The 25,626-nt window shown below is 38.4% G+C and overlaps 2 protein-coding genes across 2 annotated transcripts in view; one reads left to right on the top strand and one right to left on the bottom strand.

Annotated features, from left to right (window-relative positions):
- PDE7A (phosphodiesterase 7A) overlaps positions 1-17,375 on the top strand; it is a 41,172-nt gene extending 23,797 nt beyond the window's left edge. The window contains exons 4-13 of the mRNA XM_009995549.1: positions 3,647-3,798; positions 5,412-5,475; positions 7,775-7,870; positions 10,833-10,933; positions 12,813-12,944; positions 13,274-13,365; positions 13,987-14,131; positions 14,967-15,063; positions 15,920-16,000; positions 17,090-17,375. Coding sequence (XP_009993851.1) covers positions 3,647-3,798; positions 5,412-5,475; positions 7,775-7,870; positions 10,833-10,933; positions 12,813-12,944; positions 13,274-13,365; positions 13,987-14,131; positions 14,967-15,063; positions 15,920-16,000; positions 17,090-17,301 — 1,172 coding nt within the window. The 3' untranslated portion in view covers positions 17,302-17,375. The remainder of the gene's footprint in view (positions 1-3,646; positions 3,799-5,411; positions 5,476-7,774; positions 7,871-10,832; positions 10,934-12,812; positions 12,945-13,273; positions 13,366-13,986; positions 14,132-14,966; positions 15,064-15,919; positions 16,001-17,089) is intronic.
- A 5,213-nt stretch (positions 17,376-22,588) lies between these two features.
- MTFR1 (mitochondrial fission regulator 1) overlaps positions 22,589-25,626 on the bottom strand; it is a 15,076-nt gene continuing 12,038 nt past the window's right edge. The window contains exons 5-7 of the mRNA XM_009995548.1: positions 24,306-24,558; positions 24,035-24,215; positions 22,589-22,648 (exon numbers count right to left, since the gene is read on the bottom strand). Coding sequence (XP_009993850.1) covers positions 22,589-22,648; positions 24,035-24,215; positions 24,306-24,558 — 494 coding nt within the window. The remainder of the gene's footprint in view (positions 22,649-24,034; positions 24,216-24,305; positions 24,559-25,626) is intronic.

Raw genomic sequence — 25,626 nt, 5'->3', positions numbered from 1 at the left:
CCTTCTTGAAAGCTAGCTATTTTCTTTTTCATCCTGCCTTTTAAATTAATTACCTGTCAAACCTCCACATCTGACTCACCTCTTCTGAATTGTCCCGTAGCAAATCTTTAGTTGTTAAAGAGAAAGCAATTTACTTTTTGGGTTGGGTAGTCCTCCTGAATTAGATGTTCTGGAACAGCAGAAGGCTGGCAGGGCTCAAGATCTTTTTTCTTGTTTGGAAGTTATTTGTGTCTTTGCAAATTTAAATGGTAAGACATTAGGTCAAGCTGTTACTGTCTACTTGGGCTATATGTTTGGAATAAATAGGAGTTTCAAAGGAAAGTGCAAAGTCCTGCCCCTGTGGAAGAACAACCCCAGGTACCAGCACAGGCTGGGGGCTGGCCACCTGTAAAGCTGTATAGAAGAATCCTGGGGTCCTGGTGGACATGAAGCTCAACATTAGCCAGGAAAATGCCCTTGCAGCAAAGAAGGCAAAGGGTATCCTGGGCTGTATTGGGAGGAACATTGCCAGCAGGTGAAGGGAGATGATCCTGCCCCTTATTCAGCACTGATGAGGCCACACCTGGAGTGCTGTGTCCAGGTTTGGGCTGCCCAGAGCACAAGAGAGATGGACGTGATGGAGAGAATCCAGTGAAGGGTCAGTAAGATGGTTAAGGGGCTGATGAGGAAAGGCTGAGAGAGCTGGGACTGTTCAAGCTGGAGATGAGAAGGCTCAGGGGGGCATCTTATCAATATATGTAAATACCTGAAGGGCAGGTGCAAAGAGAAAGGAGCCAGGCTTTATCTAGGAGTGCCCAGTGACACGGCCACAGGCAATGGGCACAAACTAAAAGATGGGAGTTTGCATCTGAGAATCGGGAGACTCTGAGGGTGACCAGGCACTGGCACAGCTTACCCAGGGAAATTGGGAACTCTCCATCCTTGAAGATAGTAAAAAGCTGCCTACATGTTGTCCTAGGCAATGTGGTCTAGGTCACCTGTTTGAGCAGAGGAGTTTGACCAGATGACCTCCAGAACTCCCTTCCTACCTCTGCTGTTCTGTGATTCTGTAGTAGCAGCATTGCTGCCAGGAAATCTGGAATGAAGAAGGGTGCTTCATATTTGAATTACAGCAGCTGGGGCAGTGCTCTTTTTCTTTTTTTAAATAAGGGGGAGAAAAAGTAGTGTAAGAGCAGTGGTTTATGAACTGCACAACAATTTAGTGAGTGAAAAAGTATTTTTATTAAGATGAATGTCTCAATAACGTATTTCAAAGTAAAGAGTAATGACTGTTCAGCTTCATAGAAGTGAGTGATTCATTTGCCTCTGTACCCACATCCTCATCAGAAAAAATGTGCAAAAACATGTGCAGTCCAGGTGACTTATGAACACAAATAGAGGTTGAACCCAGGTCTGTGCTGTCAAATGATCACATTTGTGTCCTGTTGTGTACCTCACTGACAAAAGATGTTGTTTTACTTCTGTTACCTACATTATACTGTTCTGCTAAAAATTCATGGTTGGCATCTGTGAGAGTGAGACTTAGTTGTAGCATGACAACGAAGTAGGTTTTTGTTAACTGTAAAGACTGCTTATGAAAAAGAAAACTATTAGTGCTTCTGAGATGATTGCTGATTTTTCCCACTTAAAATATTTCATTTTACTGAGTTGTAGTGAAGTTCCTGGATTTTGCTTGTGACTTTGTGGTTGTTTTAGATAATTTTATGACCTAAATATATCCATTTGATATTCCTTTATTTCAAACCTAACAAGTTCTGTTCTGAAATTTGGATTTTAGGGGACTGGATCAAGATTGAGGGGGGAAAAACTTCTAACCTGAAACCTATGCTGTTAACAGGAGCAGCTATATTGCTCCCTGCTTCTCTGTTCTGCAGGCTGTAACCTCTTGTTAACAAATGTGATTAGAAATATTGGTAGTGTAATCATCATGACAGAGTCTATTTTCCTGCTGTATGCATGAATGTTGCTTTATAGGCAACTTATATCATATGTAGCACACCTTTTTATATAACTGCAATATTATATGTACCAGTGTCTTCAGAGGATGTGCCTTTGTCCTTACATGTGATGACTTGAAGAAAGGTATTTCATGTTCAGTTACCTGTGTTAGCTCTTTGAAACTGATTGGTACTTTAGTATCTTGGTGAAGGGTTCCAGGCATATCTGAAGGAATATTCCAGTTGTGTCCATTTAATCTCTGTTAGTGCAGACTGATGTGAAACGCTGCTGCCTTTTGTTAGATACTGTATGTTTGGGCTGTTGTGAATTCCCTTCAGGGGTGGTTTTTTTAGTGTAGATTGGAAAATGTGTGAATGAAATAATGTAGAACTGAAAGTACATCGGAACTTCTCCAGAAAGAACTTAATCTGGATGAAGATTTATTTTATAGAATTAAACTGCTTTAACTAGAAAACACAGAAGTTTTTAATTGAGGTTGATAATAAGGCCACACCTCCCCCTGAATGACATTTTTTATTGACTTTAATAACCAAAACTTTAACTGCTTGTTTAACCAGTTTCTAGTATGCCTCACTCCTTGAAGGGCACAAGGTCTGTACAACAAAGTCGGGCTCATGTTGGTTTTGAGGATTTGCACTTTTGGAAGAGAGCGTGTTTGCATTAACTTCCTTATTTAATACCCTTTCTTTTTTCATTTTTAAACATAAGTATTTCAGGGCAGAATGAGGGAATATCAAGATTACTGACTGATGGTTAAATAAAACTGCTGTTGGGTGGATACTGGTGAAAAGAAAGCAAAGGCCACATTGGGCCTTATGAATTTAAGAATTAAAATATCTGTCCCATTCCTTACGAAGAACTGAGCTATATATAGATACGTAGTTTGATCTTCCAGGTTTCTACAACACTTCAGGCATATCAAGTGGAATTGAATATAAGCTAGCATCAGTCATTTGACTAAACCAGTTAACCTAACATGAGTGAAGCAAAACATTTGGATTGATCTTTGAGAACAGGCTAAAACAGCTTTCTGTGGTGTTTTCACTGTAGTGGGAAAGGGAATCTCATATAAGCTGTGAATGTAGATGTGGCACTTCTTTGGCAGAGGGAAGGTTCTCACTGTAATTGTCTGCAAAAGCACCAAAATCATCTGAGTATGTTTAAAACTTTACCAGTTAAGGTAAGCAAATTTCTGAGCTTAAAAAAATCGGTGTAAAAGTTACTTGTACATGCTTAAAACCTGCTTATAACTCCTGTATCAACAGAGTTCCTGACACTCCCTTGGTGTACTTTTCCTATGTGAATTTCTAGAGGCATGGATTGGATGTATATATATGACAGCAGTTTTCCAGAAATAACTTGTTTAGAATACTATGGGGTTTTTTTACAAAATGTCAGTAGTATTTCTGTCCTTTGACTAAGAGAATTCCTTAAAAAGATAAGTTCTAGCTATAATTTAAATACTTGTTTTTCTTCACAGGATGCTTACATACAGACCTTGCTTTTATAAGCTGTGGCTCTGTACTTCCCATTAATAAAAATCTCTATGGCTGAAACGTTCACTACTCCAATAAAAAAAAATGTACAGCACCTTTGTACCAAACTTCCCCAGACAGTCTTCTTGTTTTGGCAAAGGTTTGTTAGAGAGAGTATTTGTTTTCTTGTTTGTTTGTGTTTTTTTTTGTAGCAAATTCTGAAATTGAGGTGTCTGTTTCTGCGAGAAATGTAAGAAGGTTGCTTAGTTTCCAGAGGTACCTGAGATCTTCCCGTTTTTTCCGTGGTATCACTGTTCCAAATTCTTCAAACATTTTAGATGATGACTATAATGGACAAGCAAAGGTTGGTTGCTTGTTTTATTTTTTGAAAGTATGTTTTAAAAAATGTTCACTAGTTTATAACTGTGTCTTATGTTGAGAGAGAGTGCAGCCAAATACAAATTTTAAGCATGTTTTTTAGTGTATATGTGTTTGTTTATATATATGTCTATAATAAAGTCCAGCTAAAATTACCTGGTTTCTAACAAACTCCTTCACCTCCCACAGACTTACAGGGATGATTTTTAGACCTGATATGACTAACAGTTTTTTTTAATAATGGAAATGCACTGTAATAACTGGGGGGAAAAAGTGAAGAAAGAAAAATGTAACTATTTCAGAAATGTAACGGAGCAATTTGACAACTGTTTACCCAACTCTTTTCCTTTTTAATCTCATTACTGAACATCTGGAAGAGTGACTAACTACTACTGAAAATTCAATAAAAAGCATACATTGATTTATCAGGAGATTATTATGTCAAACTGACTTTTTCTTTGGTAGGCAATTCTTCTAGAAAAATGGGTTAGCCATAATATATTCATGCTGCAGTAAAGTATACCAGGAAGACAGGCAGTACTAGAAGAACAGTTAGTTGGATGAAGGGCTAGCAAATTGGGAACAGAGGATGGATAGAGCTGAAGGAGAACGAGCAGGCAGAGTTCACAGGTTACTCAAGATCCCAAAGGCTGTGTTGCCTTCATGATTATTTGTAAAGTTTCTTGTTTGGAACCTTGCTGCAGAAAAGGCAGGTATTTATAGTACAATGTGTCCATCTGGGACATAATCAGACTGCAGTGTAGAAAGAACCTGATAACCTGGAAGATGGATTTTAGAAGTGTACGTTTAATTAAACAGCAGAAAGATCTTGTTAGTGCTGTTGGTTTCTTTTAGTAGCTGGGTTTTAGTGCCTGGTGGAGAAAAGCTAGAACGTAGAAATTGGATCGTGAAACAGCTCTGCCAGTCTAGTGAGAATAGGAGAAGGCAGGTATCCATTGTCAAACATGCTGGGCAGGTATTTCTGCTAGAGGTGCAGGGGAAGCAAGGACTGTGACAGCTGAACTCTAGTGAGGCCTCGAGTGCTGTTTGCTGCTCTTGTTCATCCATGCTGCTGGAAGCACAGTTCACGTGGAGCAGCTGTGAAGTGCTACTTCAGTGAAGTGAAAAGTCAAAAGCCAGTTTCTTAAAGAAATTAAAATCTTGGCTTATGTCTAGTAAGACAGCTAGCTAATATTTATCTTGTATTAACAATGAGGGAAAGAAAGAAATTGAGGTGAAGGACTACAAAGGGATTGCTCATTGGAAAAAATTAAAAGGGGGAGAAGTCTGAACACAGTTTTCCTGTTATGTTGTTTCTGTTTTTAACCTAATTGTTTTAAATTTTATTTAGTTTGAGAAATTGACTACAGGAAGATCTCATGCCACTACTGTCAAGACACTTGTATTTGAGTGTTTCAATTTACAAGATGTATTTTAAAGTCTTCCAGTTATCAGATAAATTCAATTATTGATACTGTTTTTTGTATATAGAAATCTTAAGACTTGTGTCAGCCTCTGAAATCTTAATTACTCCTCTGGACTATGGGAGGACAGGCATGTCCTGAGAAAAAAAGTGACAGCTTTTGTGTTTTCTTTCAGTGTATGCTGGAGAAGGTTGGAAATTGGAATTTTGATATTTTTCTTTTTGATAGACTGACAAATGGTGAGTTTACTTCTGTTATTTCTTTTCTGTTTTATCACTTAGCAAACTTAACTATTGCTCTTATGCTGTTGTATGTGATTGCTCAAAAGCACACATTTCATCAAGTAGTACTTTTTGATGTAATAGTCTTTAAATCCTAGTTTGGCCACTGTTTAAATGGTATTGCTGTCAGTGTTGGTAATAATCTTTGATTTATAGAAGAGACCCTTCTGGTACTTTGTAGGTTGCTGTTCTCTCTTACAAGTAGTAATTTGGTATAAATTTTGCTAATTTAGTCTTTTTAAATTATGGAATGCTGTTAATTCACATGGTTGTGTCCGAGGTCAGTTACATTGAAAAACATTTTTCTGATCAATGTAATGTTAGGTAGAAATAGTTCTATTACTTTACAGTACTATAAGAAGGCAGGGTGTTGTGAATGCATTATAATGGTGATGTCTAGCAGAATGCCGACAGAATTAGGAGATGATCAGAATCTATTGTACACGTAGCTTCCACAAAACAAAAAAAAGGAAGTTTTGTGCACAATTATGGTTAGTTTTGTGCACTAATTACAAATAGCAGAAGGAACTAAAGTAGTTGCTTTGTAAAGAAAATCTCCAATAATTGGTTAAGGACAGATGGAAAAGATACCTGTGATGGTGCTGCAAAGGGGGAGGGAGGGCTGCTGCAGTAGATAGAGTGAAGTTTTGTATTACAGTTTGCAGCAATGGAAGTTGAGTTTTGAATAGAATGGAAGAAGGAGATGATCAAGTCAAGCACCAAGGAAACATTTGTGCCAGTGTGGGAAACAAACGGAGGGCAACTCTTTCAGGTTTTACATCAGTCAAATGGAGCTGGGAGCAGAGTTGCCGTCAGTGTGTTTAAAGTTGGCAGAAAGAGAAATGAAGTTCAGAAAGGAAAATAGGACACAAAAAGATAACTTTCCTGTTTGTTGAGGGGATGCTTGGCTTAATCTAGTGTGAAAGTAGTATCCTCACAGATTGATTTAATACAGAAGATGGGTATAAAAAATGAAAACAGCTAGGATTTTTTCAAATATAATGTTTATATAGATAATGATAAACATTAGACTAGATAACTGAATGCAAAAAAGCTATGTGTGCAAGTTAACCTGTTTGTAAGCACAATTTATTTCAGATTAATTTATCAAAGGGGAGTAGTCTGAAATGAGATATTTTTTTATATGAGGCCATCCCTAGCTCTTAAATAGGCTTATTTTAGATACTACCAGCACAGCTTCTATTGTGGAAACCTTCCTGTGCCATCCTCTGCATCCTAATTTAGTCATTTCAGGAGGACATTTTTGAACAGAGGCAATCTTGTTCTTAAAAGTTTGTTAGGGCAGAATGCTGCATATAAAACTCTGCTTGATGAGCTGCCCTGGACTGGCCTTTAAGAAACAAATTACTCAGTAAATGCTGTTGGAAGAATTGTCTATCTTATTGTGAGGGAGTGGCATGTGCGTGGGAATGCATTAAGCCCAGTAATAAGCTAGATTTAGCAGAAACTTTTGTTCTTTTGTACCTCAGTTTCTGTCTGTGATAGGTTCTTTAATTCCTGCTAAATGAAGATTGTCAGAGTCAATGTACCAAAACTGAGTTATCTGCCACTACGTATTGTTTGCGGAATAATAACAGGCTAGCTAATTTCAAGTAAACATTTGCAAGCTATTTATCTGCCTCTTACGGTTTTACTTGTTTTACCACTGCAAGTGATTATAATATCATAGCTATGAATAGGTGAAGTATATTGTAAGCTTGTCATAGTATCCATTTCCTAGTGAAACATAAAACTTTTCCTTTGAATTCTTTGTGAAATAAATAGTAGTTTAGCAAAATATCTGATGAAAATGAGAGAGAGCGTGTGTACAATGTACGCTAATAATTTGTGTTGGTTAGCTTTTTTCTATGCCTAATTATTTTTGTATTTGGTTTTAAGCTGTGTATCTGTTTATAAATATCGTGATGCAACATACCACAAAGTTGAATACCATTGTAACGGGTTTGCATGTTGAAACCTGTTGCCTTTTTCATGTTCAGTAACATTTTCCTCCTGTCAGTAGACAGTGGACAGACAATTGGTGAATGCGTTATAACTTTGCAAAAACACCGCTGGTTACTAGAGGAGGTAGCCAATGGAATCTTGTCATGCAGTAAGATGTAAATATTTATCATAAATTGGTGTAGAGAAATTTGTGTATTTTTTGTGACAGGTTCGTTTGAAGTAATACATTTCTTATGAAAGAGTCACTGATTTCATGGCTTCCAATGAATTAGTATTTTCATCTTATTTTTAGGAAACAGTCTAGTCAGCTTAACCTTTCATCTGTTTAATCTTCATGGACTAATTGAACACTTCCAGTTAGATACGATGAAACTTCGTAGATTTTTGGGTAAATACAGCTTTTTATTATGATGAATATTGCTGTTTATCCGCATTTTTGTACCTTAATGAAGTGTTGGTTATAGTTTAGCAATAAGGTTTGAAGAGTACTGATGCAGTCCAGATTGTGCAGTGATTAAATTATGTTGATTGAGACAATCTCTCAAAGTTTCTGAGTATAGAAATCTTCATGTTAAATCCAAGCAAGTGTTATCAAGTGTAGTAGTTTCCTAGCAAATGCTGTGTTGAATTTTCTAAATCTAAAGAATTAGGAATATATGTGATATCATGTGACATTTCTCTTGGGAAAGGCTAAACAGCTCCTTTCTCTTTTTAAATTTTCAGTTCTCTTTTGATTTATGAAGTTCACAATACAGATTCTGAACTGTATGGAGTATGCCAGCTTGGCCATATTTGATGGTGTCAGTTGGATGCTTTCCCTTCCTTGCTCAGACTCTCCTACAAATAAGCCCTGTGCTTGTGGGTTCACTGTCCCCATAGCCAAGCGCAAGGCAATTTTACTCAACTGTTTGGCCCTCCAGCACTGGAATGCTTCAATGGAAAGAACTGTAAATATGATATAGAATATTAAAATCAAGTGGCACTTTTCACTTGACAGCTGACAGAGCTGTCCTTCTGCATCCCCCTGCCATAGACACCCTTAATTTTGTGGAGTGGGTATTTTTTTTAACTGAGCAGGAGAGGGAAATTTCTGTGCTGTTCTAGCAGGCTTTCACAGTTTCAGAGAAAACAATTTCGTGCTTACAGAGCTTGCCATTTAGGGGAGAAATTGTCTGGTATGCATTTCTCCCCTTTCAAGTATTTTTCCCACTTCAGATTTTTTTCTTTTCAACATTTAGTGCTTGTTCAGCTTTACAAAAATTTTAGTTCTGTCTTGCATTTTGTGTTGTTTTAAAGTGGGCTCAATTCTTTTCAGTTTCAAAAAAGTAGATCAGCTGACCCTGAGGACTGATATATTGGAGTGTGAAGAAAACTATTGTAGAAATTTGGTCTTAGGCTAAAGTTATAACTGAGCGTGTTCTTTCCCATCTTGCCTATTTCCCGGTTAGTTGAGATTTAGCAAAAGACAATACTTGAAATTAAAAACCAGTTAGGAATGACTGGATTACGTAAATGGTTGTCAAAAGATAACAATAGTCTTAACTACATATGAATACTCAAAACTGTGAGTCACTGCAAGGAGGTTAGATTTGGAAGAAGGCAAATTTTTATTCTAGCTTTGAAATTCACCATCTTTGTGTTTTTGTTCCTGCCTTCTACTTAATAGCAGTGAGGAGAACTTTTTTTTTAATTTTAGCTTGGTCCTAGCCTGTCTGTCCAATCAAGTAGCCTTTCTTCCAATTACAGCTTCTTTGCATGAACCCAAATCATTGTTTTCTTCTGCTACCTCTTATACACTAGTTCAAAGTAATCTGAAGATCAAGTTCCAGAAGACTAGGACAGCTCAAGTTGTCCATAGTGCCACATAAGATTCACTTTATTTAAGAACTTACTGGGATCTCTTAAAGGACAAAAATCTGATTTTGGCCTCAGTAGGATCTCAGCATTTTATTTTTGTGTGTGTGTATGTATGTCTCTTGTATGTGTGTTTATTTATACACATACACAGTCTTTCTGTGATTTCCAAAGGGAGAGAAAATACAAAGTACTGCATTTCTGGAAACAAACGGTTGTTGTGCCATTCTAGTTCTGGCAGATGGTGATTAAAGTATTATCCTAGGCCTGCTTATTAAAATAAATAAGAGAATAGTAGACTTGAAGTAGCTGGACAAGCCTATGAAGGTACAAAAATTAGGGGATTAAGCCAAAGACATCATCATTCATGCACTTGAAGTGAGGAATAGATGAAAAAGAGTTCGGATGCAGATTAGCAGAGCCCAAAAATGCTTAAATGCCCAAGTTGTCAGCTATGCACTGAGTACTATTGAGATTACACAGTGTTGACAGTATTGGACTTTGCATGAGCCACAGCTTTTCACAGATACTGGGCAGTAACTCTCTGACACTGCAGTCAGTTACACAGAGGGTACTGGCTTATAAATTGAGTACGAAAATAGATTGTGGGCCTGTTTGTTTGAATGGGACTGACAGACCATATTCTGGAGAATGTTTGTTTGAGGTTTGCTCAAACGAGCTAATATGATAAACCAAGGCAAAACTTTAGAATATGCTTTCACTGTTGTGCTTCAGATCTTCTCCCATGTTATCCTTTTAAACATTATAGTAGTTATTTCAGTCGTTACACTCATGCTATTGTGGATGCCCTTTAAAGTATTCTATCTATGGTGTTTTATGACAGCCAGGAAGATGGAGGGAAAGTATGGAAGAAGTAAAATAATAAGTATGAAGTCTAGGAGGGTTTAGGCACACCATCATTTAAATTACATCCTTTTCTAAATTGTGTATAGACTTAAATTTGCCTGAGTACAAGTATAAGAAGATGCCTAAACTATGTACAGATGGCCTCCAATGACCACTTCCCTGAAGGGGAAAGAAAAACACTTCATATGACAGTAAACCAATGTGTAGTTCCTCTGATCCTGTCTGTTTTCAAGGCATGATATGAAGTCATCCTGATTCTTTGGTAAATTGTCATCTTCATTTTGTATTCCATGTTGCCTCAACATAACTAGGCATGCTAGATTATCAAAGGGGGCCTTTCCTGGGAAGTCCTCGAAGTCAGAATATCTCAGATCATATATTGATTTCAAGTTCAATTTTTGCAATGAGAAACTTCACATATAGTTAGTTTCATATAGAAAATACTGATTTTTCACTTAATCTTTTATACCTGCTTCTTGGTTCAGCTGATGATTTTTTGACTTTGACGTTTTTATGTGTATGTAACTTGAGATACTGAATATTTCTGTGCCTAACAAGGACATATAAAATGACTCTTGAAAAAAACCTGCTGTTTCATTTCAACTTGGATATTTGTTGTTTTCCTGCAGTCATGGTTCAAGAAGATTATCACAGTCAAAACCCTTACCATAATGCAGTTCATGCTGCTGATGTGACTCAGGCCATGCACTGTTACTTAAAAGAACCCAAGGTAAGGGAGTGTTCTCACTTTTACATCACAAAAATATATACACTTGTGTGCATATAGATAGACTGTGTGCATGTATATACCTATATGTGCATATGCATGCACTTTTTATTAAAAACAAACCCCCAAGCCCAACAAAAGCCACTTTTGAACATAAACGCCCCCCCCCCCGCCCGGGGAATTATGCTCCATCTTGCTGAGGCTTTGGGTTCACGCTACTTTTTTTCGCCTCTTCTGAGCTGGAATTGTCTTTTCTGTGTGATTTGGTGTTGAATCCTGGAGTGCAGGGGTTTGATGTAGATTGCAGCTGTTTAACACAGCCTTGTGCCCCAAGACATGCATATGGAATTGCAGCTTGAGTGAGAGCTGGGGGAAGTAAACCTGCGTGTTTGTGGTTTGAGATGGTTTTGTGTGTTTTTTTTTTTTTTCCTTTTTTTTTTTTTTTTTTTCTGTGTGATTTGGTGTTGAATCCTGGAGTGCAGGGGTTTGATGTAGATTGCAGCTGTTTAACACAGCCTTGTGCCCCAAGACATGCATATGGAATTGCAGCTTGAGTGAGAGCTGGGGGAAGTAAACCTGCGTGTTTGTGGTTTGAGATGGTTTTGTGTGTTTTTTTTTTTTTTCCTTTTTTTTTTCTTTTTGTTTTCCCTCTGGAAACTACCATTACCTTTGCTTTGCTCATCCTTGGTGTTTAGGAATAGTGGTGCTTCTGTTACAGATACCTTAAAGCAAGACATCAGGAGTTCTCTCGGGCCTCTCTTTCTAAGTGGTATTCTCTTGAATAGAATAGCTCTGTATTCTGCTTCTGAGGTTAAAACAAGTAAGTTCTGGCTCCCTGGATGTTTTTCAGAGGCTCTTTGCCCACTCCTCCCACTCAGTTTCTCAGTGGTGCTCTCAGATCAGTTGGTGCAGTGAGCCAAATCAGAACTGATACATGATGAGCTTTTTTTGTGGCATGCAGTTGGGAAGCTCTGAGCATTTTTGCTTTAATACTCGTGATGGAAGTTTTGTAATGCTTCAGATCCAAGTATAGGTTTTGTATTTTTAGTAACACATACAGCTACTGGTTCTGTTGCACCAAAGTCCATTATAAACATGTGAGGCATGAGAGACGGCAAATGCAGCAGGGAATGTTACAAACTTGTGTCCTCACAGGGTGTTTGCTGCATTTCACTTCTGTGTGGGCAGAACTGTCCTCTCTGTTTTAGTACAAGCTAGACCTTATTACTCAGTTTAACTCACAAAGCCTCCCAACCAGAAGCAGTAACAGCTCTGAGCAGTGACAGTAAGTCCTTGCAGTTTCCTACTCCTACTGAGTTAATCAATGTGCACATAGTTCTTGAGAGTATTAATTTTTGGCAGATTTTTGTCTTTGGTTCTTTTCCTGGGAGGCTTTGAAATACAATTTTGCTTAAGAGTAGAAATCCATTCTGAACAATTTTGAAGTCTTCCAGAGCATTGGTTTCTTTCTTTTCAGATGGAAGGTTATTATGTTTTTAAAAAATATATTCTGTATTTAAAGCTAAATTGACACAGACAGACCTAGTAAATGATATGGAGAGCTAATTTTAAGAATTTGCTGCTTTTACAGGATCTGGTTAGAAATAGTACTTCAGTACCAGCTAGAAAGTAGCATTTTGTGTGCCAGCATTTTTTAAGACTGAAATTTCTCATTCAGAAAGAATAATGCTTTCATCACTGTTGAGGTTTGATACCTTTTTGCAGGGAAAATACTTTGAAAAGTCAGTGGAATATTTGGTTTACATTATTAAAATATGCTCTTTTTGTTGGCTGTTAATCACTAAAAAAGACACTCATGGACTTTTTCTAAGGTTGTAGTTGTGTTGCTAACAGAATTATATTTGTTGCTATTATCTTACAGCTTTCCAAATCTTTAACTCCATGGGACATTCTGCTTAGTTTAATAGCAGCTGCCACACATGATTTGGATCACCCAGGCGTTAACCAACCTTTCCTAATTAAAACAAACCATTACTTAGCAACTTTGTATAAGGTAAGGACAAAATGGGTTGTTTCATTAATACCAGGTTGGCAGAATGCCTGAGGAGTACAGAAGTATAAATTGTGATGTGTTTCGCTGGTGGTAGATCTGAATCCAGACATTGTTTTTGTGTTATTTGGAGTAAAAAAAAAAAAGTGCAAGCTAACTAAGTATACAGCATTTATGAGTTTTTTAACCTTCTTGGAAAAAAAAAAAAAAAAAGAAAGAAAGAAAAGCACCACCTCTAAATCCCAATGGAACTGTCTGGTACTGCTGTTAGTATATAGCTCTTCAATTTAAGCAAAACTCACTGATTCCTGTAATACCCTTTTCATTGGCAGAATACCTCAGTATTAGAAAACCATCACTGGAGATCAGCAGTGGGGTTGCTGAGAGAGTCTGGTTTATTTGCACATATGTCATTGGAAAACAGGTATGTTTGCACAAAATAGTACAGATTCTTTTAAGATGTATGTAAGCTGTCACTTCAGCAAGGCAGCCTTACAAAGCCAGCTACATTATTGCATGGCAGTGCTGAATACAAAGTGTAGCCTGAAATGTTCTTTGAAGAACTCCCAAGTAGCCTGCTGTTGGAGTAGAAGCAGTTCATGGTGCAGTGAGATCCTGGGAACAAAACTGACTGCAAGCACACTGAAGAGCTGTATTCATATAGTCAAGCACCTATTTTGATTTACCTTGGCAGCATTTTCTCCTGCCACCACAACTGTAGCTTTAAATAGGCCCTCTTCACCTATGTTAACAAGAAATAAGCTTTAAACAATTACTATGTGCATTTTCAGAAGGGGAAAAAAAAAAAAAGGGATTGGGGGGAGAGCTAAAAATGGTTTGAGACTTCCTGAAAGTTGCCAGTGAAACATCCTGATATTTCTATGGATCTTGTAGAAATTTTTCAGAGGAGGGGGGGGGGAAGGGTTGGGTGAAAATGCTTAAAATCTTGTGAGTTATAATGAAAATTATAAAAGTATGAAAATGTAGTGATGGCTGCTGTTCTTAGTTGTTATGCTTTTTGAATGCTTGGTATTACTAATTCCAGGCAGCTGATGGAAAGCCAGATAGGTGACCTCATTCTTGCCACAGACATCAGTCAGCAAAATGAGTACCTATCCATGTTCCGATCCCACTTGGACAGAGGAGACCTATGTTTAGAGAATGCAAACCATCGTCACTTCATTTTACAGGTGACCTTTGTGGAAATATTTTTGAAAACATCATTTTAACATAAAAAATAATTTACTTAAAATGCCAAATAATATTTCCAAGCTATTTCCCGCTTTCAGAGTTAAGCAGAAATCTCTTTTAGCCATTTTGTTTCATTACGAAAACGTTCCCTCTCTCATCCCCTGCCCCCCAGCACTTCTCCCAGTGATGTTGTGTGTTGGTAAGTCTGGTAACTTGGGGCTGCTAAACTGAGGAGAGTTGTTTCCAAGGCAAGGCTTAGTTCTGATGACTCCAGTGCAGTCTTAGAACTGTGAAATGCTTTGTCAGAACCTATTTCAGGAAAGGAAAGTATCACCTTGTGAATCAGTTTGCAGCAGTGCTAGAGAAAGATTCAGAAAGCTTTAAAAGCAAAAGCCTTGAGAGTCTCTTGTTATTATAGGTTCATATCGTGAACTTGAAATTGAAGTGGACAAATAGATAAGTTCAGTCCTGTGCAAACCTGTGCATTACTAAAAAGGTGAACTTCAGAGCTAGAAATGCAAAATACTGTTTTCTTACTTTGATACTTTTTTAAAAAAAATAAATTTATTGCAGTCTCTTGTGTTAGTGAATATACTAAATATTGTGTCCCAAAATACTTGGACTTGACTGAATTTCCATATTACTCAGAGATGATCATGAGATCTGATAGTTCTCTAAGCATTTAAAAAATATTATAGAACATAACTTTAGAGAGAAGCACAAATGGTAGGTAGGTTTGTTATTCACAAAACTTAATCTGCTGTCAGGAAATAAATTACAGCTGCTTCTGTTGGAGGGAGAGGTGATCTAATGCTGTGTGTGTTAACTTACTAGATGGCTTTGAAGTGTGCTGATATTTGTAATCCATGTCGGACGTGGGAGCTGAGTAAGCAGTGGAGTGAAAAAGTAACAGAGGAGTTCTTCCATCAAGGCAAGTAAGAGTAGAAGTATACATTGGTACATAATTTATTTAGACTGTGGAGAGGGCAACAGTGAGTCATAGCTGCTTGAAAAGAAAGGCATTTATATTTAGGACTGATAGAGTTGTGCTCACTTTACATTTATGTAGTGGTTTCAGTAAATTATGAAATATATTAATCATGTAACTTCAATATTTAAACTGTAGCCATGAGACCTGCAGGCAAGAGGGAAGAGATTTTGAGTTGTTTTGTGGTTGAGGCTACTTACTTCTATAAGCAGTTAATAAAGCTTTTAATTGACAAGTGGAGTGAATTTTCTCCATTGTAACTGCTTTAATAATAATTTGTGCTTCACCTTCCTTTATTGAGGCTAGCTTAGCTGACTTGAGAGCTGCTAATTGGTGCATGGATACAGTAAAAAGGGAACAGACTGCTTTATTTGGTGCTAATCATGTGAAGCTTATTCGTAGATAAAGGGGATAGAGGAAAGCAGAACAACAAATTGCATTAGTGCGAGATTCCTGAAGGCTGTTCTCTTCCATATAGGCAAGGGGAGATCTTAACTTGGCATTTCTACAGCAGCCTAGGAGTTTTTGCAAGGTAGTGTGTTAATCCTTCAGGAAACCTGTAATTTGATGTTTTGCCCTCTAATTACTGTCTGATGAAAGCTACAAAGTACCGTTGGTCTCACTGACAGACCTACATGTTTTGGGTTTTTTTGGAAGGTGGGGGAGGGAAGTAAACAGCAAACACCATCCTTCTTGAGCAGGGTGCACAACTCACCTCTCTCTGTGTTTGATGATCCTATTTGGGTCTGGAGTTTGGGTCAGATGACTTAACAGTTATATTATACTTTTATTTCTTTAGGAGATATTGAAAAGAAGTATCACTTGGGTGTGAGTCCACTTTGTGACCGACAGACAGAAACTATTGCCAACATCCAGATCGGTAACTGCAGTTCTTGTTTTCCATTTATTTTAGTGGATTTCTTTAAGGATGCTATTTGAAAAAGTACTTTCTAAATGCACGTCCCAGGAGTTTTGTCTTTGTGTGCACAGTAGCACTTGGTTACAAAGAGCAGTTTTTTTCAACATTTCTCCTTGGAGTGTTTTCAGAAGATGCTGCACTGATGGTCTGTGAGAGCAAAGCCCCTGTTACCTCCCAGAGCAGGTGCAGAATGGGAAGCAGGTGTCTGACTTCTGTGCTGCTGCCCAGAATTCTCCTCATCTGAAGTGGCCAGTTTGGGAAGAGGAGTCTTTGTTCCCCTTTCCTATGCAGTCTCAGGTCCTTTTCACAGGAGGGTTACCTTAGTGGGGTTCCACCTCTCTGGGCTTTTAAGTTAGAGACAAAACCTGATCTGTTCAATCAGCTGCACTGTTTTAATTTATAAACTCTTCCATTTGTGTAAGTAACACATCCTATGTTGGTTATCTTACAATTGAATTTTAGGTTCATGGAAGTGGACACTGTAAACAAGTGTACATGAGGATGCACAGGAACATGTATAGAAATGTTTGTATGTTGATGTTCTGTGGCCTTGCTGAAAAATTTTCATTTATGTTTTTCAGTATTCTTAATCAACTTAACATTGTGAAAATAATGTTGCTTTTTTTCTTGTGTACTATAGTTCAGACTGTCTATGGGCTAATTTGTTACAAAATCTTTATTTTAGAAATTTAGGTTTTCTAAGTTAGTATGTGTGGCTTAGTTGCTGATGCTTAGATTCCTCCCCCTGTGTTCTCCCAATATTTTCCTTTATTTGGTCATTATTGTGAAAGAGAGGTGGTTACCTTGCGATCCAATATAATGCTGTTCCTTCAGCTGACTGGTAAAATAATTGATATTTTGAGAGATGATTTTGTTAAGATGCCATGAATACTTAAAAGAAATTTTAAGATGCACACTGGAGAAGAACAGTCTTGACACATGGTTTATTTTTTGCTGCTAAATTTTTATTTAAAATATTTAGTTTGATTGTGGGTTGGGTTGTTTTGTTGTTTGTTTTTCACTTGGATGTTTGTCTGCTTGCTCTCAAAGGTTTTATGACCTACTTGGTGGAGCCACTGTTTGGGGAATGGGCCCGTTTTTCAAACACAAGGCTGTCACAGACGATGCTGGGCCACCTGGGACTGAACAAGGCCAGCTGGAAGGGGGTGCAGAGGGAACAGTCTGGCAGCGGTGACGATGTTGACCCCGCTTTTGAGGAAATGGACTCAGACCTATTACCTCAGGAACCTCGATTGTCCTGACCTCAATCCTCATGACTAAACTGCCTCTTTCTTCTCTTGGTATCTGCACGGTTGGATTAAAGGAGATACTTGCCAGCTCCAGGTTTTGGTAAAATGATGCCAGCATTTATTTATTTCCAAGTTTTCCTTTGACACAGACCATTTGGACCAGAGTTGTTTTTTTTTTAAACTGCAAGATCTGAACATAGAGCAATATGCATACGCCTCAGTTGGTTTTCATTGGGAACCTTGAATATGCAAAGCACAGCAGTGACCGAGCCGTGGAGGAACAGTACGGAAGCTTCATCGTGCCACTTGGCTTTGTTGTTTGTTTGGGGTTTGTTGGGGTTGGTTTTTTGTTGTTTTTGTTTTTTTTGTGAAATGTGGAATATGGTCTTGAAACCTAAGACTTGAGATGGATTGTTCCACTTTCTTGGAATCTAGCAAGACTTGCATAAATGTGTTCAAAGCATACCTTCCACTCAGTCCCTGTTTTAATACGGAAATGTGAAGTGCCCATCCTCTGCTGCCTCTGGCAAGACTTGATGTTTACAAATGTACTCTGAAACTATTGGTTCTAGACTTAACCTTTGCGCATGGCTGTGAAGGAACCACTAACTTGGGGTTTTTTTGCTTTTTTTAAAAGAAAAAGATCAAAACTGAGACTGCAGCTCTTGTTTCTTTGGATGCCAGAAAAGCCTCCCATTTGCCATAATTTTGTTTTGTGCACTGGGAACTGAGCATTCATCATAGAGCACAGCCAAGCTTTTACTCCAGTGCTATATGGGAATGCAATTTTTTAACAGTGGGAAACACTTCTGAATTTTGGGAAGGGAAGGGAAAGGGTGGGAGAGGGGTGGGGGGTGGGAGAGGGAGGGGGCAGCGGCCAAACTACATTGCGATTCTGCAGTGGAAACATTGCATGTTGTTTTCACCATTGTACACTTGAACTGCACATGCAAGAAAAAGGTGGAATGTCTAAAACACCACAATCAGCTCAGGGTATTTGCCAATCTGAAATAAAGTGGGATGGGAAGCGTGTCCTTCAGAACAAGGGTACAAATGCCCCTTTCGCTGCAGCGTGTGTGTACGTGTGGGTGTGTGAGTATGTCTGGGGAGGGGGAGGGCGGGAGGGTCCCGGGAAGGGTTTGAAAGGCAACATTTACTTTTTGGTTGGTTTGGTTTTTTTTTTTGGTTGTTTTTTTATTTTATTTTATTTATTCTTTTAGAATGTGACAACTTCATCGAACAGCCACACTGGGGAGGAAACTGTAACAAATTGCTACAGATGCCTTAAACTATGCACAAAGCTAAGTGACCAAATTTGTTTTTGATTTGAAAACTAAGGAAAAAACAAACACACACAAAAAAAAGTGCATTGTTTACGTATTCCTCCCTCTACTGAAACATTACCCACGAATGGGTTTTTGATGGGAAAAGGAGAAAATGTTTTTTAGGACAAAATTAAAGGACTAATTTTAAACTTAAAACATTCCATTTTTGTAATTTGTTTTACATTGTTTTAAGTACAGTAAGCACAACTGTAATCTAGTTTGAGAAACTGGTGCTTTCTTTTAGTTCATTTGTATTTCCCTGTTATTATTGTAAAAGACTGTTTATTGATTCTGTTTACAGTTTGTTGCAACAGCCATTTTTGGGAGAGAACTCAAGCGTAAAGCCATTTGTAAAGGCTTTGCCATATTCATTTAGTATGTGCCTGTTGCTGTTAACTTTTAATTAATAAAAAACAAATAATCTTCTCACATTATGCTCCTGTACATTTAAGTTATGTCCAAGTCCAGCATTATGGAGAGGTAGCTAAGGTTGCAGTCAGCTTCCACTGTTAAAACCAAGCCAACTTCTGGATTTGAAACTACTAGTCCTCATATGCCAAAACTTCTTGCCTCTTGGAGCTTGGCCTTTTACTGTTTGAAAAGCAAATCCTGACTTTCCTGATTGTTCCCCTTCTGAAATTTGGTTGTTTATAATTCTTTCATGTTCCCTGAAGTGATACCATTAATCTTAAAGTGGCCATGTTTAAAGAAATAAATTTGTAATGAAAACATTTCTTTGAAGCTGCGTGAACTTCCTTCCTTTGCCATCAGTGCAAGTTCTTACTGTTCTCTGGTGTCATCAGGGAAGGATCAGATGGGATGATGAGCTGAGGATGTAACTGGCACCAAGAGAAAAGCCTCACTCTTTTAACAGGCTGCCTTGGAAAGGGCGGTGCCTGCCAGTGGCATTTGGAGCCCTGAGGACAAGGAAAGGCTGTGGGTGAGCAACTTGCTGCAGAGAGCCTGCAGCACAGCTTCCTTATGGCCTGCACAGATCCGTGGGGCTCTGTGTGCAAATATTGATTCCTCTCCAGTCTTCTTGAATAAAGCATATTCCAAGCCTGCACTAGTTTTCAAAAAAACCTTAAAATCAGTATCTGATGTCTTCTGTGACTTTTTTTAAATGTGACTTGGTTAAAGGCAGAGCCTCAACAGCAATATACATTTTGCTAGTTGTTGCAGGCTATTTATAAGCATATTTTATTAAAAATTAATGAATTTACATATATGTATGTAGCAATATTTCAGTCTAATATTTACAACCAACCTCTGATTCTTTAATGTTGTGCAGTCTTGCTGCCACTACAGCTTGTCAGGGTGCTAGAGCAAAACATCTGTACTTTTGTCCTAAGCCATCTTTACCTACCAGACTGGATTTAGAAAGACTGCTTCTAATCCCATCTATTAGTGTACATGGAAGCATCTGGCAGTTGACTGAATTAAAAAGCAACTAACAAACGCATTTTCTTCAGCATGCTGTGTAGAAGTGCTGAAATGCTGCACCTACACAGATGCCAATGGACCTTAGGTTAGGTGGAGTTGGAAGGTCCCTGTCCAGCATGTAGGGATGTCCTTAGCTTGAGCACTTCTGCTTGTGATGATTTTCTGCGGGCAGTGGCACTGTGGATGTAAAATATTTCAAGTAGCAGGGTATGAACTACAGTACAGAGAAATATGACAGATTATTTGATGGCAGCTTTGTAATTTTATTTTCCTGTGCAGATGATGCTTTACTGTGACTGTACATCACTGATAAGGTTTGCCAGACTTTTGTATTTCTGGGGTGCTAGATACCTGCACCTCACATCAGCAGTTCAAACTGTAAATGTTTTGTGTGGGTTTTTTCCCCACACTTTAGCCTAGTTCAGTAGGTCAAGTGATGGTGCAAGTGATTTTGCAAGTTAATGATGTAATTGGACTTAGATACTTAATTTGAATTCTGCCATTTAGAATAATGTGAACTGAAACACTTTAGATAGAGGTGAGGACTTCAGAGGTATTCTGGGCCAGCTGTTCTGGAGCTGTGGCTCTTTGCAAGGGGAAGGTTGTGCCACACAAGGGACTTTCAGGGAAACCAAGGGGGTGGAGAGACAACTGAACTCGAGTTCCTTCCTCTTATGTTTGTGATGAGGAATTCCTGATCAGTTTTGTCTGAATGTAACTGAATTAACAGCTCTTTGCTGGTCTGTGACTAATTCTACTGTTACTCCTGCTGCAGAGCAAGGGATGTCCAGTCATGAAGGAGCTGCAAGTCTCCGATGTCACTACACGGAGCTACAGTCACTAGAAAGGGAACGTATTGTGGCCGCCCTCTGGCTGCCGCTGTTGGGAGAGCACCACAAATCACACACACTAGTTATTTTAACGGCTTTTAATTTCATAGAGTGGCAACAGAGCATTAAATACAAAACTTTTAACATTTAAAAAGGTGTTTTCAAGGCATTTAAAAGAACACAAAGATGTAATGGCCTTATCAGTAAGGTGCGCGGCAGAGCGTTTTGGAAGTTAGATTGTCTACATACTAACAGCACTTGAAGCTTCACACCAGGAAACATCCTCCTTGATCACAAAAGCTACATTCCAGCTCTAAGCAGCAAAACTTCAGTCAGCTTCAGTAAGGTAGTCAGAGCCACTCCCCTTTCTTCATTTAAGAAGTGCTGCTTTTTTCTTTTCCTAGAAAAGAGTAGCTCGAGGAGGCACTGGCACTCCTTCCAGCAGCCAGATCACCTTACAACACTGAAAGACCCAGATTATTTTTTTTTATATGCTTATCTCTGGCCTGAGCAAATCTTGTCTTCATGTAAATGTGCAATTAAGTGGTAGTTCTTTGGTTCCTAAAGAGCTTTTTTTCAGCCTGAATTTTATTTTTAGCTTGAGCCCTTTATCTGTGGCTGGAGAGGTGAGCTCAGGTGGTCAGTTAATGAACTAGCTGTGCAGCAGCCCGGCAGGGAATAGGTGCAGGGGGATGACCCCACTCCCCTGGAACACAGGTTATGTGCCACAGCATAGGCTCCCTCTGCCCTGCAAACAGCACCATGAGGGATTGTGCAGTTCCCAGCTGCTAGAAACCCATCAGGGGACCCAAGACAGCTGAGGATAAAAAGGTTTCCATGAGCATCTCAGCACAGCTGAAATGAGCAATACTTTTGGCAACTTGCACTCCACAACATTTTGTGCCTTTGTTTCTTACCCACACCACTTCTATGCTGGCTAACACAAGCTCTTACCTTATTTTACTCTGCTGCTACCTACTGGTTCTTTCAAATTCACTGGACTTCCTATTCACAGAGGCTCCCACAGCATGATTTAACTCACTTGTCATGCACTCTTCGTCTTGGCCACAGCATGATACAAGTAGGCTTTGTGCTGTTACCCTTGCAAGCTCATTTGAAACAAGAAAAAAACCCCAAACAACAAAAAAAGCCTTGCACAAAAATGTGCTATTACTTAAAATGTCTCATACCAGGTGACCTCTGCAGCATAATTAAGTTTTCGCTTTCAGTAGGAAGCAGAATGCAGGTTTTCTTTGGGCTAAAAATTTGCTAACTTTAAAACAAAGACTTTGACATGAAAAATTCAGCATCAAACTAAACACTGTAGTGCAAGTTACAGTCAGAGCTCCAATAACTATCGACAAGGATGTTATCACAATCTTTATTGTACACAAAATTTTAAGATGGTCAGTTATGCACAAAGAATGTTGTGTAAATATAATTTAGTGTTAATAAACTAAACCCACCAAGTAACTCTGAGTAGATCAGCCAGGTTTGAATAAAAAATTAATACCTGAGTATAACAGCCAAATTAATTCCCCTTGATAAATCCACATACAAACATGTTTAGTGCCTCAATTCTACCTTTCACATTAGGTTTTCCCTGTGTTGTAAGAGACCACTCAGTACTAGTGCTATTTGCAACATAAAAGATTTCAAGCAACACAGCTGAACAGTCTTTCACGTAGTAATCTTGATACATTAAGATTTTTCAATTAAAGTCTTCATTTTTCCTGTAGACTTCAGCATGTGCGGCCCAAACTGGGAAGGAAACCAGAAACACATTCAGATTGCTCTCAACAGAAACTTACTGCAGCTTTTATCCATCCAAGTTGTAAGTAGGAACTAGAATTTAGGCAGAGGTAATTTCCTTTATCAATCTGCTGCTCTGCATGTGGATTTCACACAAGTCATAGCCAGAAAGTAAAGAAAACTTGTATCAGGAATCAGCTGAAATAACTCGGATGAGGCAATGAACCATCTGCTGGAGCAGCTCTGGCTACAGAGGGTTCACTCTATCACAGCTAGCTAAGAAGACAGATGCAGTTATCTTTAGAAGTTGACAACCAATAGCAGCAGTTGAACAGTATTTCTGCTCTTCCTCGGGCCTGTATCTTTGTTCAAAAACTGTGTCACACAAGGTTACCATACGAGGACTGATACTGATAAGTAACTGATGACAGATGTTTATTAGCTCATTATGGATCAACATTCTACCATTTAACAAACTAAAACTTTAACTTTTCTTAGCTTTTGAGGACTTTATGATCCTTAATCTCAAAACCTGGACTTTCAAAATGGGAAAGTCATGAAAAACCTGTGTGTGAAGAAAACACTGCAAACTCCTTTTCTTTTCCTTAAGGTTCCAGAGGTTCTGGGGAAAAAAAGCGCTTGATTCTTTGGGAATATCTAGCCTTTGAGTTATGAAGAACAGCCTGAATGTTACAGGAATGTATCTTTAAGGCCTAAACTAGAAGACAAGTAAGTCAACATTAATAAGCTGAAGTACTCAGAAGTCCAGAGATTTGTGGCTTGGGAATCTTATTTTCCTCAGAACTTAATTCAGAGTGCAGCCAGATGTGAAGTTTTATGTGCATTTTTCCAAACGTGCAAAGGGGAAAATTTTTACTCTTTACTCTTCCTCTCTGGCTCTGTAGCACAAGGCTTCAAGGATTGCTTACTAACAGAACTGATACGTATTATTGTGCCTTTTAACTGTCTATTGCTAACTTGCATCTTGAGCATTCACTGCTTAAAAATCCCTTCCTTCAATTTCAAATCTATCTGAAACAAACAAGAAGACATTAAGTTGTACATGAATTTTAAATATAATTTCCTTTTAACTTATTTTCTCACACTATAAGAAACTGCTGTTAGTTACCAAGCATTTCCAACATCCAGCAAGCATTCTTAACATTCCTAGGAACAGCGTTACAGGATTTTGCTTCAGGATTTTACACTATCTTAAGACTCTATCTTAAACCCCTGTGATTTCTGCAAATCCTGGCCTACCAGCAGTACTTCAGAGAGTGTTGTAGACTGGGGTGCTGACCTGTAGGTGTTTATGCATGTTGGCAGCAAGACACAGGTTGGCTTTCATGACAGTAGCATTTCATCCAAACATGTGGGCAGAACCACAGTACTCACCAGCACTACTTCAGTCTTTGTCTCAGTCTTTGTCTTTGTTTCAGTCTTTGGAATCACTTTTTCTGCTTCACTTTGGCTGTCACTTCGGTATCGATAAGCAAATTTCTTTTTGAGGGCTTCTGCTATTAACGCTGCAGGATCTGTAGGGTCAGGCACTTTAGGTTTTGTACCTTCTGATGATCTAGAAAAGAAAATGAGAAATAGTCCTGAGTCATAAAAACAAATCACTAATGCAAATGTTAAGACATTCATACTTATTTATATTTGTTACCTTTTCACTGAGCGTAATTTCACGCTGTTCATGTCTTTGAGGATTTCTAGCATGTTTGGTATTTCAGACTTCTTTGGCCCATTTTCTGTCAGATTCTGTCCAGAGTTCGTTTTTTTGTTTTTCCTTTCTTTAATCAGCTCAATTGCAGACACACTTCGTTGTAGTCCTGGGGGAGGGGGTGGTGGAGGAGGAGGTGGTGGCGGTGGTGGAGGTGCAACACGTACTGCAGCTGAAGCAACTGGACTTGACCCAACTACAGGAGAAACCATGCATTCCACATCAGTGTACTTGAAAATTCCCTTTATCTCTCACAAATGCTCAGGTAAGAATATGACTTCAATAGCTTTAATTGCCTGCCCTCTGCCTTCTTTTATTACCACACAACATCCTGATCCATAAACCACCTGAGCAGACTCAACTGAAAAGCCACATAAAACTCCTTCTCAAACAGTGAGAAGTGTTATTTGAATTTCTAGTTGTAATTCTAGGTCCATTCCTGTCTTTACTGCGATGGGATGCATGTCACCACATCTTTTGAGTTCTGTTCTGCTCCTAATAGTACCAGGATTTCCCTTTCTTCTGAGAGGCAGGTACCAAGCTAGAAGTCACATACAATCTGCCATGTGAGCTGTGTCCCTTCCTACTTATCATCACAAATAAGAATTGACCATACAGGATTTTTTAATTTCAGAGCTCAAATAGTGCTTAAAATTGCAGATTATTCCATCTCTCTGAGGCTACAGCTGATCATCTGTCTGAGGACAGAGATTCCTATTATAATCTTGATTTCAAGTTCCCTGAACTCTTCAGGTAAAAATTGATGTTACAAATAATAGCAGCAGTAGTAACTTGATAAATGAAGAAACCTCTGCTCAAATGCACCTTTAAACAAATCAGCAAAAATAGATCAAATGAGAGTTTTGAGGCTTGGCATATAAAGTTTGTAAAATATAGATTCAAATTTACAGATGTGTATGTAAAATTACAGAGGAGTCTACTCTGTAGACATACACACAGTGTCGTTACCACATTCCACCAGAAGAGGGAGGTAAAGATGATAAATTAAAATATAAATTGCATTTTCCTAATAAAGAGGTAAATGGAAAATGATGAAAACTAAGTTACTGCTTAGTTCACTCCACCCAATAATTACAAAGTGATCCCTATGTCATAGTTTTGAATATGAAGAGCTAAGGAAAAACAAAGTAACTGCTGTCAGTTCACAGAAAAAAAACCTAAACAAGAGCATCTGGACAATCAAGAGTATTATTTTATACATAAATATAGGCAAAACTGTATTGGCTAAGTGAGCTTAGGAAAG

The sequence above is a fragment of the Chaetura pelagica genome, unplaced genomic scaffold (genome assembly GCF_000747805.2).
Source record: "Chaetura pelagica isolate M959 unplaced genomic scaffold, ChaPel_1.0 scaffold83, whole genome shotgun sequence".
Taxonomy (NCBI): Eukaryota; Metazoa; Chordata; class Aves; order Apodiformes; family Apodidae; genus Chaetura; species Chaetura pelagica.
This window is presented reverse-complemented; position numbering and strand designations above follow the sequence as displayed.